At 48.8% G+C, this 19,619-nt stretch overlaps 1 protein-coding gene across 1 annotated transcript in view; it reads left to right on the top strand.

Moving 5' to 3' along the window:
• LOC137564316 (rho crystallin) overlaps nt 1-19,619 on the top strand; it is a 60,276-nt gene that overhangs the window by 7,696 nt on the left and 32,961 nt on the right. Inside the window, exons 2-4 of the mRNA XM_068278049.1 lie at nt 10,902-11,069; nt 12,549-12,665; nt 16,548-16,625. Coding sequence (XP_068134150.1) covers nt 10,902-11,069; nt 12,549-12,665; nt 16,548-16,625 — 363 coding nt within the window. The remainder of the gene's footprint in view (nt 1-10,901; nt 11,070-12,548; nt 12,666-16,547; nt 16,626-19,619) is intronic.

The raw sequence follows: 19,619 nt of genomic DNA, 5'->3' as shown, positions 1-19,619 counted from the left end.
GACTCAAACCTGCTACACTTCTAGCTCCATCTTCAAAACACAGTACAGACCAAAAGTTTGGACACACCTTCCCATTCAAAGAGTTTTCTTTATTTTCATGACTATGAACATTGTAGATTCACACTGAAGGCATCCAAACTATGAATGAACACATGTGGAAGTATAGTACATAACCAAAAAGTGTGAAACAACTGAAAATATGTCATATTCTAGGTTCTTCAAAGTAGCCACCTTTTTTCTTTGATTACTGCTTTGCACACTCTTGGCATTCTCTTGATGAGCTTCAAGATGTAGTCAGCTGAAATGGTTTTCACTTCGCAGATGTGCCCTGTCAGGTTTAAGTGGGATTTCTTGCCTTATAAATGGGGTTGAGACCATCCGTTGCGTTGTGGAGAAGTGAGGTGGATACACTGCTGATAGTCCTACTGAATAGACTGTTAGAATTTGTATTATGGCAAGATAAAAGCAGCTAAGTAAAGAAAAATGAGTGACCATCATTACTAAGAAATGAAGGTCAGTCAGTCCGAAAAATTGGGAAAACTTTGAAAGTGTCCCCAAGTGCAGTCTCAAAAACCATCAAACGCTACAAAGAAACTGGCTCTGTGTCCTGGACACTGGTTACTGTATGTACCAGCATGGTTTATATGAATTAATAAACAGAAACTTGGACAGTGCCCAGATCTCGTTCCTTTCATAGTACATCTCCAGTAAAACCCCCACTGCATGCATGTCCAGTATTGCCCTTTCCAATCTTTCAATCATGCTTCCATCACCCCTCCAGCAATGTCCCTACTATACTCCAGTTATGCCTCCAACACACCTCTAGTCACACTCTCACAATGTACCCAGTCATGCCTCCACCAAACACTTCAAGTAACATCTGCATGGCATCTTCAGTTTTCTTCCCCCTCATTCCCACCATATGTCTAGCCATGCCAACCGCTAGTCCAAATGGGCCCCTCTCCCACCACACATCCAGTCATGCCTCCACCAGACATGGATCCCTCCCCCACCACACATCCAGTCATGCCTCCACCACTCCACCAGTCATGGATCCCGCCCCCACTACACATCCAATCATGTCTTCACCACTCCGCCAGTCATGGATCCCTCACCCACTACACATCCAGTCATACCTCTGCCAAACACTTTAAGTAACATCTGTATGACACCTTCAGTCTTCTTCCCCCTACCCCCACCTTAAGACCAGCCATGCTTTTACCAAACTCCAGTCATGGTTCCCCCACCACACATCCAGTCATGCCTCTACCACTCCGCCATTCATAGATCCCTGACACACCACACATCCAGTCATGCTTCCACCACTCCTCCATTCATGAATCCCTCCCACACCACACATCCAGTCATGCTTCCACCGCTCCTTCATTCATGGATCCCCCACCACACATCCAGTCATGCTTCCACCACTCCTCCATTCATAGATCCCTCCCACACCACACATCCAGTCATGCTTCCACCACTCCTCCATTCATAGATCCCTCCCACACCACACATCCAGTCATGCTTCCACCACTCCTCCATTCATGGATCCCTCCCACACCACACATCCAGTCATGCTTCCACCACTCCTCCATTCATGGATCCCCCACCACACATCCAGTCATGCTTCCACCACTCCTCCATTCATGGATCCCCCACCACACATCCAGTCATGCTTCCACCACTCCTCCATTCATAGATCCCTCCCTCCCACACCACACATCCAGTCATGCTTCCACCACTCCTACATTCATGGATCCCTCCCACACCACACATCCTGTCATGCTTCCACCACTCCTCCATTCATGGATCCCCCACCACACATCCAGTCATGCTTCCACCACTCCTCCATTCATAGATCCCCCACCACACATCCAGTCATGCTTGCACCACTCCTCCATTCATAGATCCTTCCCACACCACACATCCAGTCATGCTTCCACCACTCCTCCATTCATAGATCCCTCCCACACCACACATCCAGTCATGCTTCCACCACTCCTCCATTCATGGATCCCCCACCACACATCCAGTCATGCTTCCACCACTCCTCCATTCATAGATCCCTCCCACACCACACATCCAGTCATGCTTCCACCACTCCTCCATTCATGGATCCCCCACCACACATCCAGTCATGCTTCCACCACTCCTCCATTCATGGATCCCCCACCACACATCCAGTCATGCTTGCACCACTCCTCCATTCATAGATCCTTCCCACACCACACATCCAGTCATGCTTCCACCACTCCTCCATTCATGGATCCCTCCCACACCTCATATCCAGTCATGCTTCCACCACTCCTCCAGTTCCGCACCCCCCACCACGCTTCCAGTCATGGATTCCCCACCACACATCTAGTCATGCCTCATGGCTCCCCACCACACCTCCATTATGGCTTCCATAGCACAGCTGCAGCCAAAGAGATTAGCAGGATTGCCAGGCAACTGGTATTGCTTAAAAGAAAATAAATATGGCAGCCACCATATTGCACCATGTGCTTCTTACTTCATGTCTCCTTTTAATCCTGTGCAGTGGTGCTCAGCAGAGCTCGAATATTCGAGTAGTTCGAATATTCGAGCTCTTTTTCAGCTATTCGAGCTCGGTATTCGAGCTCCGAATAGCTGGAGCTATTCGAATGGGCTATCCGAGTACACTCGAATAGCCCATTCACTATTCGAGCTATTCGAGCCACCCGGCGCTATTCGAGCTCGGTACCGAGCTCGAATAGCGTCATAGCCCAGATTGATGTCCTTAGAGCCAATCAGAGGGCTCCCAGGCCCTCTGACGGCAGCCAATCACAGAGGGGGACCCTGGCCAGCCCCTACCCTATAAATAGCGGCCGCCATGTTAGGTTTTTCCATGCTTGCCTGAGACTTGTACAGAGAGAGAGTTGCTCCTTTGTGCTTTGGCTTAGCAAGTGCTCTATTGTGGTCATTTACCTAGCGTTTTTGCTCACCTACACCTGCCATATACACCTATATTGTTGTTAGTTAGATAGACATTGTATTTTAGTTAGTAGCTTGTGTGTTACATTAGAGATCTGCAGGCAGCTGCTGCAAGCTTACAGGTTTAGGCCTCAGGGGGGCCTTGCCTCTGTGGGCAGCTGTCCTCTGTTTATTTCTCTCATATTCTATACCAGTATTTCTGCTGTCCTTTACTAATAGTATTGTAGTTATACTGTACTAGGAGTAGGACACTCACTGACTGTCACTGTTTATAGGCTACTAGCTAGCTCCTGCGTGTGTGCACTCACTCACTGTCTGTGTGTACACACACTCTATTTCCTTCTCATTACTGTTTGATTATTGTTAGTTGTACTTACTTACTACTTACTCTTACTGTACCCGTAGGGACACTCACTGTCACTGTTCATATAGGCTACTACTACCTCCTGCGTGTGCGCACTCACTGTCTGAGTGTACACACACAACACACACTCTATTTCCTTCGGATCGCTGATTGATTATTGTAATTAGTTAGTTCTACTTACTGTTACTACTTGTACTTACTCACTCTTACTGTACTAGGAGTCTAGGACACTGAGTCACTGTGTTCATAGGCTACTAGCTCCTGCCTGCGTGCACTCACTGTCTGAGTGTACACACACCCACACTCCATTTCCTTCTGATCGCTGATTGATTATTGTAATTAGTTAGTTCTACTTACTGGTGTTACTACTTACTCTTACTGTACTAGGAGTCTAGGACACTCAGTCACTGTGTTCATAGGCTACTAGCTCCTGCCTGCGTGCACTCACTGTCTGAGTGTTCACACACCCACACTCCATTTCCTTCTGATCGCTGATTGATTATTGTAATTAGTTAGTTCTTCTTACTGTTACTACTTACTCTTACTGTACTAGGAGTCTAGGACACTCAGTCACTGTGTTCATAGGCTACTAGCTCCTGCGTGCGTGCACTCACTGTCTGAGTGTACACACACCCACACTCCATTTCCTTCTGATCGCTGATTGATTATTGTAATTAGTTAGTTCTACTTACTGTTATTACTTACTCTTACTGTACTAGGAGTCTAGGACACTCAGTCACTGTGTTCATAGGCTACTAGCTGCTGCGTGCGTGCACTCACTGTCTGAGTGTACACACACCCACACTCCATTTCCTTCTGATCGCTAATTGATTATTGTAATTAGTTAGTTCTTCTTACTGTTACTACTTACTCTTACTGTACTAGGAGTCTAGGACACTCAGTCACTGTGTTCATAGGCTACTAGCTCCTGCGTGCGTGCACTCACTGTCTGAGTGTACACACACCCACACTCCATTTCCTTCTGATCGCTGATTGATTATTGTAATTATTTAGTTCTACTTACTGTTATTACTTACTCTTACTGTACTAGGAGTCTAGGACACTCAGTCACTGTGTTCATAGGCTACTAGCTCCTGCGTGCGTGCACTCACTGTCTGAGTGTACACACACCCACACTCCATTTCCTTCTGATCGCTGATTGATTATTGTAATTAGTTAGTTCTACTTACTTTTATTACTTACTCTTACTGTACTAGGAGTCTAGGACACTCAGTCACTGTGTTCATAGGCTACTAGCTCCTGCGTGCGTGCACTCAGTGTCTGAGTGTACACACACCCACACTCCATTTCCTTCTGATCGCTGATTGATTATTGTAATTAGTTAGTTCTTCTTACTGCTACTACTTACTCTTACTGTACTAGGAGTCTAGGACACTCAGTCACTGTGTTCATAGGCTACTAGCTCCTGCCTGCGTGCACTCACTGTCTGAGTGTACACACACTAAATTTACTTGTGATTACTACTGATTATTGTAACTGCTAGTTGTACTTCCTGACTGTTACTACTTACTTACTGTACTAGGGGACACTCACTCAGTCACCTCACCAACCAACCCACTCCATTAAAGTACCCCACTTTTCACCCGCCCTTTTAAAAAACTTTTGTCTATACGCCCAAAACATTGAAGATGTCTGGAAGTGGCAGCCAGCGCGGTTTGGGCAAGGGGAAGGGCAGCAAGGGAATCAGGAGGAGAGGGAGCAGCATTGTGGCAAGCCGCGGCCGCGGGCGCGCCACCATGCACAGTTCCGCAGCAGCAGCGTCAGTGGCTAACATTCCTCCCATAGCCACTGGCCGTGGACGCCTTGGGCGCCGCCCAGCAGGAGCATCTGCAACTCACGCTGCAGAGACACAGCAGCAGCGTGTAGCACCTGCTCCGATTTTCCTCCAGCCGGGTCGGAAACGTCCCATTGAGGAAAAGGATGCAGACACTGTGGTGCAACTCATGACGGAGGATGAGCAGCCCGCCATCAGCTCTGCATCCGAGGCCTCCACCCTCACCACCACCACCACCACCACCCCTGTTCGCAGCAGCCGCCCAGCAGGGTCTGGGGAGGAGGCCAGTTCACCGTCAGTCGCCGACCTCTCATTCAGCACTCTTTTGACCCCAGGCATGATGAGTCAATTGTCTGCTGTTGTTGGCGATTTTGAGGAGGAGATGCTGATGGGCACTTTGGGGGATGAGGGATTGGACAGCAAGACTGTGGCGACAGTCAAGCAGCCCATCCATGCATCAGGAGAGGAGTTTGGGGGGTCATCATCCCAGCAGGACATGTTTGAGGAGGGGGAGGATGATGTTGATGACCCGGTGACAGACAGAGACTGGGTGCCACCACCTCCAGGGGATGTCGTCCTCAGCAGCTCGGAGGAGGAGGAGGATGCGCTTGTGGGCCTTGCAAGGAGGCGCATCATTGCAAGCATTGGCAGCGACCCACAGCCTGCTGGTGTCTCAGGCTCAGCAGCAGCAGCAGCAGCATCAGCCAGTACCACCACCAGCCGCACCCAAGCCCCCCCCCCAACCACCACAGGGAGACAGGCAGCAGCGCTTCCATGCCGTAGGGGGATGTTTCTGTCACCAATCTGGCGCTTTTTCACCATGCCCACTGTGTACAGCAAGTACGCCACTTGCAACCACTGTCAGCGGAAGTTGAGCAGAGGTGCAGACCCCTTAAAGTTCAGCACCAGCTCGCTGATCAACCACCTTGCGGCTAAACATTTCCACCAGCATGAGGAGTTCCAGAGGCTGAAGGCATCTGGTGCTGGCAGTGGCACCACACCCATCACTGCACAGCCTTCAGCAGCAGCAACAGCAGCCACCCGCCCTCCTGCTCCTCCAGCAGCACCAGCAGGAGTGCGGAAACGCACTGCTCCTCCCCCCTCTGCAACTCCTGCCGCCGACACTGAGGCCTGTTCTGGCAGCCAGTCCTCAGTGGCCTCCTCCGCTGTGTCTGGTGATTCCCGTGTCAGCAAAAGGCCACGCCAGAGCCTTTTGAGCGAGTCCTTCCAGGGGGTGGTTAGGGCTCTGCCTCCCAGCAGCCGTCGCGTGCGGCAGCTGAACGGCTTGCTGGCACGGGCCATGTGCTCCCAACTCCTGCCGTACACGCTCGTGCAGGAGGGGAGCGACATGCGGGCGCTGCTTGCTTGTGCAGCCCCAGACTGGCAGCTCCCCAGCAGACACTTTTTCTCCCGCAAGGCCATTCCAGCACTGCACCGCTTTGTGATGGCCAATGTGGAGCGAGGGCTGGAGCACGCGGTTGGTGAAAGGGTCCACGTCACCATGGACTCCTGGAGCAGCCGCTTCGGGACAGGCCGCTACCTGTCCTTCACTGTCCACTGGGTCAGCTTGGTGGAAGGGGGTGAGGATGGGAGAGCAGCAGCGGGCACAGCAGCAGCAGCAGCAGCAACACAGTGGGTGGTGCCACCCCGCAGGGTCAGGGGAACTGCAGCGGGTTCCTCCGATCCTCTGCCATCCTCCGCCACACCTGGCCAAACCCCCCGCCTCAGCAGCAGCGTGAAGGCCCGCCACTGCCAAGCGCTGCTGCACTTGGTCAGCCTTGGCAAGACCAAGCTGACGGCAGCCCACGTGTTGGCCAAACTCCAGGAGCAGGAGAGGATTTGGCTGACCCCCAGAGGCCTCAGAGTCGGAGAGGTGGTGTCCGACAATGGGGCCAATCTGGTTGCTGCCATAGACAGGGGAAACCTGACCCACATCCCCTGTCTTGCCCACGTGCTGAACCTGGTGGTGCAGAAGTTCCTGCGCACCTACCAGGGGATGGGCGAACTGCTGGAAACGGCAAGGAATGTTGTGCGTCACTTCCGGCGCTCGGCTGCAGCCTGTGCGAGCCTGGAAGACGTGCAAAAGGAGCTGGATCTGCCACGCCATCGGCTGATCATTGACGTTCCGACTCGCTGGAACTCCACCCTGGCGATGTTGGAGCGTCTGGTTGAACAGAGGCACGCTGTCAACCAGTACCTTGCCCTGGCCACTGTTTCCGCAGCTCGGAGAAGGGACAAGACCAGCAACATCCCGTCCATCGTCCCCGATGATGACTGGAGGCACATGCAGCAGGTGTGCTTTGTGCTGGCTCCCTTCCTGCAGGCCACAAACATGGTGAGCAGGGACCATGCTATGGTCTGCGAGTGGGTGCCCCTGGTTTCTCTGCTGAACAGGGCCCTCGATGGTTTGCTGGAACAGGGAGCGGCAGCCTTGGACCAGCAGGAGCGGCAACCAGCTGCGCAGTCCACCTCTGAGGGGGAGGAGGAGGAGGACTTGGTGGAGGTCCCTGACCTGGCTGCTGATGAGGGGGATCAGCACAGCGCAGCTGAGTTGGTGCGGGGGTGGAGAGAGGATGAGGCGGCAGAGGAGGAGGATGAGGACAGCACTGACGTCGATGTGCCAGCAGACGTGGCCCGCCTCTTCCCAATGGCAGCGCACATGCTGGCGTGCCTGCGCAGGGACCCCAGGGTGATCCAGATGAAGCAGAGGGAGGACATCTGGATCAGCATGATGTTGGACCCACGCCTCAAGGGGAAGTTGAGCCAGTTCCTGCCGCCTGCAGGAGGAGACCCAGCGCAACAAATAAGGAGCTTGCAGCAGGCCCTTGTTGAGCGCTTGGAGGAAGCCTTCCCCCAGCCTTCCACCCCCACTGTCCAGCAGCCAGCACAGAGGCAGCAGCAGGTGCCTGCATCCAGCAGCAGCAAGCGCCCCACAGACCTGCTGTCTCTCAGCCACGAGCTCTACAGGACTGTAGAGGCTCCGGCAGCAGTGACTAGAGAGGAGATGCATGCAGCAGCATCCTCCTCCGGTCACAGCCAGCGCCTGACCCGCATGGTGGCTGACTACATGGGGTCGTACAGCGGGCTTGACAGCGATGCCCCTGTTGATCCCATGGAGTATTGGGTCAAGCGCATGGAGATCTGGAGCGAGCTAGCGCAGTACGCCCTGGAAGTGCTGTCCTGCCCCCCTTCCAGCGTGCTGTCCGAGCGCTGCTTCAGTGCAGCTGGTGGCGTGGTCACCGAGAAACGCTCACGTCTGTCTCACAAGTCTGTGGACAGACTGACGTTTCTCAAGATGAACCAGGCGTGGGTGGAAGGCGAGTTCCTGGCCCCTGTTGTCGGCGAGAGGGGGACATGAACTGGCTGCCGGAACCATCGTTAATGTGCCTTACCACCCTTTACCACCTCCTGGCTCCTGCTCACTAAGCCAGCCTGGTTCACTTTGACTATTACGTCGCCTGCAGCCACACATTTTACACCTACAGTGGGCTGCTGTGTACTGCCCTTCTGCTGTCTGTCTGTGTTTCCCACTGCCAGGGTACACAGAATGACCTTCTTCTGCTGCCACTCTGCCACCAGCTATTACGTCAAACAATAGCTATATTGGTTGCAAAACCGAAACCAAACAAACCATTAAAAAAAAAAAAGGTTTAATTTTTCTGAGGTGCCCGGGTTGAAAACTGTGTTGTTCCAGTTGTGTATTGGACACAATGTGGGCTGCACGACCGCTGTCTGGGACCTCCTGTTGTGTTTATTTACGGCCCTGGTATCACCGCTAGGTACCAGGGCTATTATGTCACGCTGCCTACCTGCTGCCACACTCACACTGCTCCTCCATACCTCCTCCTGCTGCTGCTGCTGCTGTCTGTCTGTGTTTCCCACTGCCAGGGTACACAGATGATTTACCTTCTGCTGCCACTCTGCCACCAGCTATTACGTCAAACAATAGCTGCTCGCCTACTCCTCCATTCCTCCTCCTGCTGCTGCTGTCTGTCTGTGTTTCCCACTGCCAGGGTACACAGAATTACCTTCTTCTGCTGCCACTCTGCCACCAGCTATTACGTCCAAAAATAGCTAAATTGGTTGTAAAACCAAAAACCAAAAAACCATTAAAAAAAAAAAAGGTTTAATTTTTCTGAGGTGCCCGGGTTGAAAACTGTGTTGTCCCAGTTGTGTATTGGACACAATGTGGGCTGCACGACCGCTGTCTGGGACCTCCTGTTGTGTTTATTTACGGCCCTGGTATCACCGCTAGGTACCAGGGCTATTATGTCACGCTGCCTACCTGCTGCCACACTCACACTACTCCTCCATTCCTCCTGCTGCTGCTGTCTGTCTGTGTTTCCCACTGCCAGGGTACACAGAATTACCTTCTGCTGCCACACTGCCACCAGCTATTACGTCAAACAATAGCTGCTCACATAATTACTCTCCTCCATTCCTCCTCCTGCTGCTGCTGCTGTCTGTCTGTGTTTCCCACCGCCAGGGTACACAGATTTACCTTCTGCTGCCACTCTGCCACCAGCTATTACGTCAAAAAATAGCTATATATCTGTGTAATTGGTTGTAAAACCAAAACTACAAAACCATTACAAAAAAAGGTTTAATTTTTCTGAGGTGCCCGGGTTGAAAACTGTGTTGTCCCAGTTGTGTATTGGACACAATGTGGGCTGCACGACCGCTGTCTGGGACCTCCTGTTGTGTTTATTTACAGCCATGGTATCACCGCTAGGTACCAGGGCTATTATGTCACGCTGCCTGCCTCATTGACTGCATGCTGCCACACACTCATCCTCCTCCTCCTGCTGCTAAATTTACCTCCTGCTGTCTGTGTGTTTCCACTGCCAGGGAGCACATACAATGGCGCTTCCAACATGCGTGCGCCACCAGCTATTTGTTGTTACGCTCAAAAATAGCTGCATTTCTTTAAAAAAAAAAAAATGAAAAGAGAAATAAGTGACGAAGAAGACGATATAGAAGAAGATGAAGATGAAGAAGATGAAGAAGAAGAAGAAGAAGATGAAGAAGATGAATAAGAAGAAGAAGAAGAAGATGAAGAAGATGAAGAAGAAGATGAAGAAGATGAAGATGAAGAAGATGAAGAAGAAGATGAAGAAGATGAAGAAGAAGATGAAGAAGAAGAAGAAGAAGAAGAAGATGAAGAAGATGAAGATGAAGAAGATGAAGAAGAAGATGAAGAAGATGAAGATGAAGAAGATGAAGAAGATGAAGAAGAAGATGAAGAAGATGAAGATGAAGAAGATGAAGAAGATGAAGATGAAGAAGATGAAGATGAAGAAGATGAAGAAGAAGAAGAAGAAGATGAAGAAGAAGAAGAAGATATAGAAGAAGAAGAAGAAGATATAGAAGATAAAGAAGAAGAAGAAGAAGAAGTATATACAGTACTGAACAAAATTCTGGACACAACTTCTCTTTTCACCTTTTTTTTTTTTAAAGGAACATCCCCACATAATCACTTGCTGTTGTCACTTGGAAAAAAATATGTTTCTTGCATCATTAACCCTCAAAACAAGTGTTGGGAAGCTATTTAAGGCCAATTCGAATAGTCAGCTCGAATAATGAGCTCGAATACCGACTCGAATAGTGAGCTCGAAGTCCGAGGTCGAATCGAATAGTAAAATTTATTCGACTCGAATATTCGACTGACCTCGAATAATTTACTATTCGAATTCGACCAAACTCGAATTTTAAAAAGGGGTATTTGAGCACCACTAATCCTGTGCAACTTCATACCATTTGGTGTGACTTTTTTTTGCCTGTTTTTTTTAGGTGCCCAGAAACCTTGGAGAGGAAGCTACGAAAGCTGCCATTGATCTGGGTTACCGACACATTGACTGTGCCTACATCTACGGTAACGAGGCCGAAGTTGGAAATGCCATCCGTGCCAAGATCGCAGATGGCACCGTGAAGAGGGAGGACATATTCTACACAGGGAAGGTGCGCTTCTAAAAACGTACACATCGCTTGCTATCAAAAACCACTGAATCAGGGGTGTCTGCTTAAACAATTATCAGCTTTATTGAAAAATACTTATGCAACCAACCACATAAAATCCCCTTACCCCCCCTTAAAATTTAACACGGTCGTGTTTTGGGTAACATCAGCTGATTGACCATCCAATCACTGCCAACAAGCATAGCACTATCGCCTCAAAATCAGCAAGTGAAACCAAGGAACCCCTTTCAGTTCAAGTGTATAACTTTGTAATGGTCACAGATTTAATCGATCTAATCGAATTCGATCCGATCAAATTCGATTGTTTGCCCCTGGAATTGAATGGTGTAGAGGGGGCTTAAGATGACTCCATATCTCATAAAGTTCAGCAGCTCAGTTAGTATTTAGTCCACTGATTATTTGCTGGCTGGACAGATATAGGCTTTAATCCATTCCCAACTGCCACATAAATGACAGGAGTGCCAGATGTAAGGTGTCCCGGTAGGAACCTTGTTAAGTTTTGTTGCATCACCATATGATGCATTTCACATCAAATCATCTATTGTCACAAAAGAGCTTTCACCACCATGGGTTGCGTCACAGAATGCTCCCAGCCACAGGAGTGTGATGGGGGAGAGCGCCTGGCCACGCATGCGCAACGAATCGCGACTTGGCCTGGCTATTGGGCTGAACTGTAAGTGACAGGAGCCACCTCGGGAGACGGCGAGGGACGAGTGGCCTTAAGGGGGCTTAAGGAAGCCCCAGGTAAGTATGGTACCTGAGGCGCTTCTTGTCTCTAAATTGAGTGGTGCTGTTTTTTGGGTGGCTTTCTGTTCTTTCTTGGGTGTACAATTATTAGGTCTTCCTTGTACCTTATGTTCTTTTGTGTCCCCCTTTTACCTCTTGTGTTCCCCTTATACCTTTCTGTGTCCCCCTGTGTCTCCCTTGTGCCTTTTGTGTGCCCCTTGTACCCTTTGTGTCCCCCTTGTGCCCTTCTTTGCCCGCCTTGTGTCCTCTTTAACCATTTAGGTGCTTGCGTCTCACTGTGTTCCCCTTGTGTCCTCCTGTGTCCCTCTTGCGCCTTCCTTGTGTCCTCTTGTGTACTCTTGAATCACCCCCTTGTGCCCACCATTGTCCCCCTTGTGCCCTCCTTAACCCTTTCAGTTCTTCTTGCAAGATGTGAAACCTAATAAAACTTCAGATTTTTTTTTAGGATTTCCATAAATTGTAATGAAGATTTTTTTTTTTCCATAAAGGTTTTTATGCTGTGGCTAATCTTTTAGAGTAAGTTCTAAGTTTAGTTCTGAGTTTGCAGAAAAGAAGATCAAGTTCCATCCTTTCAGAAGCGGATAGAAACAAACAGGAAATTGCTCTACAGAAATACCCGTAATCGGCAGATGAAACTATCCTGAAGTGTATTGCAATACTTATAACTACTGTTGGACTCCAGTTAGTAACCAACTGTTTATCCTTCACCCCCAGCTCTGGTGCACGTATTTCTCCCCAGAACTAGTGCGCAAAGGTCTGGAAAAGTCTCTGAAAGATGTGGGCTTGGACTACCTGGACCTCTTCCTCATGCACTGGCCTTTCTCCCTCAAGGTGAGTGAAATCTACTAAAGCAAACCTGAAGTGAATATACATTTATGAGATAAGTAATCGTATCTGTAAGAGTCATTCTAACTAGAACTTTCCTGGATTACCCCATTCTAAAGGTCCGTATTATACACGCCCAAAAAATGTCCAACGTTGCAGAAAAAAACCTTAATAGCGACGTCTTTAGAGAGTCGGCGGCAACATCGTTGGAAACGAGCAAATCATTTAAATACTGCGCCCACAGCGGAAATGGCATTATGCATGACATGTCCGCATGTCATGCATATTGTTACATGACATCAAATGTTAAATGTCATCAAATGTTATATGACATTGTACACATTTGTCTGACTGCACGATATCTGCCCAACAGTCGTCATTGATCCTAATGGATTAGGCAAAATGCCTAATGTCAGTCATCTGTCATTTGGCTACATATTTGCACACAATGTTGTCCAACGGCGAAATCTGTCATTTGTTGGAAGATTCAAACAAGTTTAGTTTAGCATGTGTACAAGGCTTTAAGAGAAAAAAAATAGCCCCTATGGGGTACTTAGCTCGGAGGGGGAAGCCTCTGGATCCTATTGAGGCTTCCCCCATACTCCTGTGCCCCTCCATTGCAGCGCTGAAACAGGAATTGCACATTGCATACGAAAAAAGACTTGCTGTCCGAATTTAAAGGAAACATCCAAGCTGAAAAAAAAATAAACTCCACTTACCTGGGGCTTCTTCCAGCCCCTGCCAGTCGATCTGTGCCCTCGCTGCAGCTGAAGAAGTCGACCATGCCAGGTCAGCATCCGGGTCGGCTTCATGTGCGTACCACGGTGGGGGGGGTCACGTGGTGTATGCAACGTCATCGGATCTCTACTGCGCAGGCAGTACATCACGTGACCCGCGCCGTGGAGCGCACATGAAGCTGACCTGGATGCTGACCTGGCGAGGTCGACTTTTTCAGCGCAGGACACCGGGAGTGAGAGGAGCTGCGGCGAGGGCACAGATCGAATAGCAGGGGCTGGAAGAAACCCCAGATAAGTGGAGTTTATTTTTTTTTTTCAGCTTGGACCTTCCCTTTAACCACCCTGGCGTTCTATTAAGATCGCCAGGGCGGCTGCGGGAGGGTTTTTTTTAAATAAAAAAAAAACTATTTCATGCAGCCAACTGAAAGTTGGCTGCATGAAAGCCCACTAGAGGGCGCTCCGGAGGCGTTCTTCCGATCGCCTCCGGCGCCCAGAATAAACAAGGAAGGCCGCAATGAGCGGCCTTCCTTGTTTTGCTTAGATCGTCGCCATAGCGACGAGCGGAGTGACGTCATGGACGTCAGCCGACGTCCTGACGTCAGCCGCCTCCGATCCAGCCCTTAGCGCTGGCCGGAACTTTTTGTTCCGGCTACGCTGGGCTCAGGCGGCTGGGGGGACCCTCTTTCGCCGCTGCTCGCGGCGAATCGCCGCGATCGGGCAGCACACGCGGCTGGCAAAGTGCCGGCTGCGTGTGCTGCTCTTTATTTGAACAAAATAGGCCCAGCAGGGCCTGAGCGGCAGCCATCGGCGGTGATGGACGAGCTGAGCTCGTCCATACCGCTAAGATGGTTAAAGCACATAAAAATGTGAATTCAATTTTAATAGGAACACAACAGATTGCGATGTCATTAAAACAAATTATATACCGAGCGATTGCGTTTTTTGAAAATCACATCGGATTTTTATTAAAGAGAACCCGAGGTGTGTTTAAAGAATGTTATCTGCATACAGAGGCTGGATCTGCCTATACAGCCCAGCCTCTGTTGCTATCCCAAACCCCACTAAGGTCCCCCTGCACTCTGCAATCCCTCATAAATCACAGCCGTGCTGTGAGGCTGTGTTTACATCAGTAGTGTCAGTCTCAGCTGCTCCCCCGCCTCCTGCATAGCTCCGGTCCCTGCCCCCGTCCCTTCCCTCCAATCAGCAGGGAGGGAAGGGATGCAGGCGGGGACTGGAGTTCTGCAGGAGGCGGGGAGAGCAGCAGACTGACACTATAGAGATAAACACAGCCAGCTCTGACAAGCTGTTTGTCAGCAGCGTGGCTGTGATTTATGAGGGATTGCAGAGTGCAGGGGGACCTTAGGGGGGTTTGGGATAGCAACAGAGGCTGGGCTGTATAGGCAGATACAGCCTCTGTATGCAGATAACATTCTTCAAACCCACCGCGGGTTCTCTTTAAGAATGAACCCTGCCTTAGGCCTTTTTTCTGCGAAGAGCTGAAGGTGGTGAATTCACCACCTGTCAGCTGCTGCTGTCCGCTGGCCGGGCGCTTGGTGTCACTTGGCACAGTAGGTGGACAGGCGGGCCCACCATGAAGTTGCATCTGAACATGGCAGTTGCCGACCTCAGACAAGACAGATGATTTTTGGCCTCAAGGTATTGCTGCCACATGTCAAATGGTGCTATTTGGCTTAAGCTAGGTACACACATTATAAAAATAAACGTATTTGGGAAGTGAAAGATGAATGGCCAATTTTACCACTTTCCTTGTAGTATGAGAGTATAACTACACAGTCTATTCTATTAAAGCGGGATTGTCACCTTAAAAATCAAATTTCAACAGCAACTCGTCTGAGTGTATTAAGTTATAAAGATGCTAATCTTACATTTAAAACTTTCAAAACTTTTTCTGCTGTTATGGTTTGAAGTTATCACATACCTTAGGAGCACTGGCCCTTTAATAGCCATTGCCATTCAGTTGCATGCTGGGGGTTCTTTTTATCTATAATATATTCCTCCTCTTCCCTTTATTTCCCTGCCTAGCTGAAACATGATCCTCTGCTCACTTGTGTTTACAAGCAAAGCTGAGGTGACTCAGCGATTGGAGGAGAAAATAAAAAACAGTTAAGGGAAGAAATTACATCAGTATTTAGCCTCAAACTGTGGGCAAAAGACATGGTCCCCACCAGGAACAGAATTCTCGTCATTTACTATATAACATTCACTGAAATCATAATGTGGACAGTACAATACATGTGTTATGTAAGTAAATCAAGTATTTATCTACTTACTTATATATGTGTTTTTTTCCCTGGCATAGTATGGCTGATCCTCCTGCTTTAAGCTGAGTACATCTCTGTGCAAACTGAGGAATTCATCTCTCACATAGGTTTGTCAGGGCGGTTTGAAATACTGATCTTTCTAAAGATGCTGTAAACATGCAAAAGATCAATTCCTGCAAAATGCCTTCACAGTTTATGCAATCTGCAGACCTCATACACAGCTTGTTAAACTGACATTCATCTGGAGATCAAATCACATCAGAAAATAGCAAGAGTTGGTAAAATATGATTAGCAGCTGTGTCATTACAATCACTTGTAGCTGCTACAGTGAGCCCTCTTTTTTAGGGCCGGTTCACACGGACGCTTGGCGGCGTCTACCGTCAAGCGTTCGGGACCCATCGGCTAAACTCTCCCATTCAAGTGAATAGGAGCGTTTAGCATTGCGCGGTTACCGTCGATTACCGTCGATTGCATAAACGCGGTGTTCTGATCCCGATTTAACGCATCGTTTCGGCCGTCCCTAGAAGCCGCATGCAACGTCCAGGGATGGCTAGCCGGTGCGGTTTCATGTCCCCCTGCGGGGACGAGAAACGCCGATGGCGACGATCTCCGTACTGCCGCCACCGAACGAGACGTCACAGGACGACGCAACTTCCTGGCCGCCCCAACGCTGCCTGCCGCCCGTGTGAACCGGCCCTTAAAGATGCATTTTAACTAGTCTAAAAAAACTGAAATGGATCCTTTGAGCAACACAGATTTCCTTTCATACAATGTTAAAAGTAGGGCCAGCTGTGTAATAGCACTGCTCTTTGCATGATGATCTCATATGTGACTGCTGATGGTTTTGCTGTGTTTGTTTTTGGCGTAGCCCTCAGGAGCTGAGAACCCTTATGATGCCGAGCAGCCTTTTGCCTATGATAATGTGGATTTCTGTGCAACGTGGGAGGTAAGTGAACCAATTTTCTCAAAGCAGACCCAAACGTTTGCACAGCAAACATCTATTTTATTCCACATATGGTTGCTGAAGAAATTCACTGCTCTGTGGTCTGTGTTTTTTAGCCAGATCAAAGTTTCTAATTAGTTCTTATCAGCAGCTGTGAATAGACTGCAGGAGCACTGCTAACGGTCCGTACACACACCGGACTGGAGGCAACGACGGGTCCGTTGTCACCTCCCGCTGGGTGGGCGTTCCAACGACAGTCCGGCGTGTGTATGCACTGTCGGCGGACTGATACGGCTGTTTCTGAGCGATCCGCCCAGCGGATCGCTCAGAAACAGCCGTATCAGTCCGCCGACAGTGCGTACACACGCCGGACTGTCGTTGGAACGCCCACCCAGTGGGAGGTAACGACAGACCCGTCGTTGCCTCCAGTCCGGCGTGTGTACGGACCTTAGGGCAGATCTCCTCATTCAGTAAACACAAACTCTTAACCACTTCCCTACCCTGGTTGTTTTCACCGTTCAGCTCAGATATGATTACTTTGGCAATAACTTTATCAATAACTAGTAAAAAGGCCTGCCCGTTAAAAAACAGGCGCTAGGTCACAGCCGCTTCGCCCCGCAATGTGCGCACATAGGTGTCCCGCTTGCTCGTTCCCCACCACTGTCTGAAGTACATGCACACAGGGAGCTGCTTGCTTGGCAGTTGGAAAAAGCTGTTATTTCCCACAATGCAATGAGAACCTCTGTGAACCACACACAGCAAACTGTCAGATCCGGCCCTGTGTCCTAACTGCCCTGGCTGCGCACATGCTCAGTACAAAAAAGCCAGGGACACACAACCATTCAGTTGATGACGCAGGGACACTTGCATTTTATTGTATAGGATTATCACAAGTAGATAATCTATAGTTCTATACATTGTTTTTTTAAGGACAAATTAGGCTTTTTGTGGCTTACATTTGTTTTAAGTGATTACTTATTTTCTATGCATATTAAAAGGAAAATAAGGGGAAAAGTGAAAAAAAAATACAAAATTAATCCACTTTCATCCAGCAGTTTTATTGCACATTAAACCCACACATTTTATTTGTTTATCTCTCCTGTTTTTTTAACCACCTGCGGACCGAGCGAGTATAAATCTACGTCGGGCAGGGGGCGCTGCGGTCCTGACAGGACGTAAACTCTATGTCCCATTGACCGCGCGTCCCCGCCCGTCCGCGTCGCTTGGTCCGCTCTGCCCCCGCCGCAATGTGATGCCCTGCCCCCTTTATGACGGCAGAGCACTGTGAGCCAGGCAGGAGCCGTTTTCATTGGCTCCTGGCCCTGTCATTCATGTAAGCCGTTCCCATTGGCTTACATGGAATGACAGGGTCAGGAGCCAATGAAAGCGGCTCCTGACCGGCGCACAGCGCTCTGCTGTCATAGCGACGGCAGAGAGAGCAGCCTGCGGCGGGGACAGAGCGTCGTATACGGCGGGAGCGACGGTAACTTATGGCGATTCGTCGGGAAGCGGCGGTTTGCTAGACCAGCACCCTCTGGTCCTTAAGGGGACAGAGGGTGCTGGTCCAGAAAGGGTTAAACAGTTCATTTGTTTTCATAATGTAGTACAACATAACCCTACTCACTTGTTACATCTGTCTTCTCCTGGAATGGTTATTTTATACTTGTTTACTCATTAGCCCTGCCATTGAATTCCCTGGGGGGAGGAGAGGGGTTTGCTGTCATTCCTTTTCAACTCTATAGCATTTTATCAGATCAGAGATAAATAAATAGTGTTATCTAGGATTTTGTAGGGAGGTGAGTGCAGTGACTTATTTTCCTATCCTGGGGCAGGAATTAGTTAATCCTTTCAGGATTTTTCGGGATTTTCATAAATTATAATGAAGACATTTTTTTCCAAAAAGGTTATCACATTGTGGCTACTATTTTAGAGCGGAGAGGAAGTTCTGAACTTAGTTCCATTTTCAAGCCCTATTTCAAGATTTGTTTTTTACTATATTCTTCCCATTTACCCTAACTTAACTACAGATACGCCTCCACCTACCAAAGCCCCTTATTTGCTTAACCTACAGAGGTCCTTAACTTCTGAGGTCACGTGACATTGGCCATAATTTAGGAAGTTAATTCCTAAATTAACTTCTTGCTCATGTAAAGCTGAATTCCCTCTGCGTTAAGATGGAAAATCACAGAATATCCCATTGAAAAAAACAGGAAGCAAGAAAGATTTGCAGCAAACTATAAGTTTTTAACTACAGTAGCGTCCCGGTTATCTGGAACTCAACTACCCAGCAGTCTCAACCAACCAGCACAAATCACTAGCAGCACTCACAGTGGTGAAGGCCAACCTCTTAGGCTGTTTTGGGCTTTGCTGTGCTTAAAGATTGGGTTTCATGGCTCCCCGATGGTTAATATACTTTAAATTACTGTTCTTTAGCATTTAAAGGAACACTATTAAAGCAAGTGTTCTAAAATGACAATGCACAAATAATGTCTAAGTAGCAGTGTGAACATTTTCCTACTTTTCATGTTAAATATCAGAGGCAAAAGCTTTAATTTATTGAGTGTAGGATTTAGCTTTATTTGGAAAAAATCAATTGCAGAAGGGGTGTCGGCTTCAATGCACAGCCAGTGTTGCATATCAGACTACAGAGTATTTTTCTCTGAAAGCAAAAAAAGTATGAAAAGCTGTTGTGTCACAGACAATTACAAATGTTTATAACTAGTTACATTTCCTCTGCTCTCTTCAGACACTTCAGTCAGAGACACAGGACATGTGGTTTGAATGTTAAAACTGCATCTTTTGGTTCTGCATTCTTTGTGATATGCATGGCACAGGGTGTGGTGAGGGCGTGGTTAGAGGTGTGGTAGGGGCGTGTCTTAAAGTGTCCCTCTTTCTTTTCTCAAAAAGTTGGGAGATATGATTTAACCACCTGAGCGGTCTGGACGAGCTCAGCTCGTCCAACACCGCCGGAGGTCGCCGCTCAGGCCCTGCTGGGCC

The sequence above is a fragment of the Hyperolius riggenbachi genome, chromosome 3 (genome assembly GCF_040937935.1).
Source record: "Hyperolius riggenbachi isolate aHypRig1 chromosome 3, aHypRig1.pri, whole genome shotgun sequence".
Lineage (NCBI taxonomy): Eukaryota > Metazoa > Chordata > Amphibia > Anura > Hyperoliidae > Hyperolius > Hyperolius riggenbachi.
Note: the sequence above shows the minus strand (reverse complement) of the source record. Positions and strands in the feature narration are given on the sequence as shown.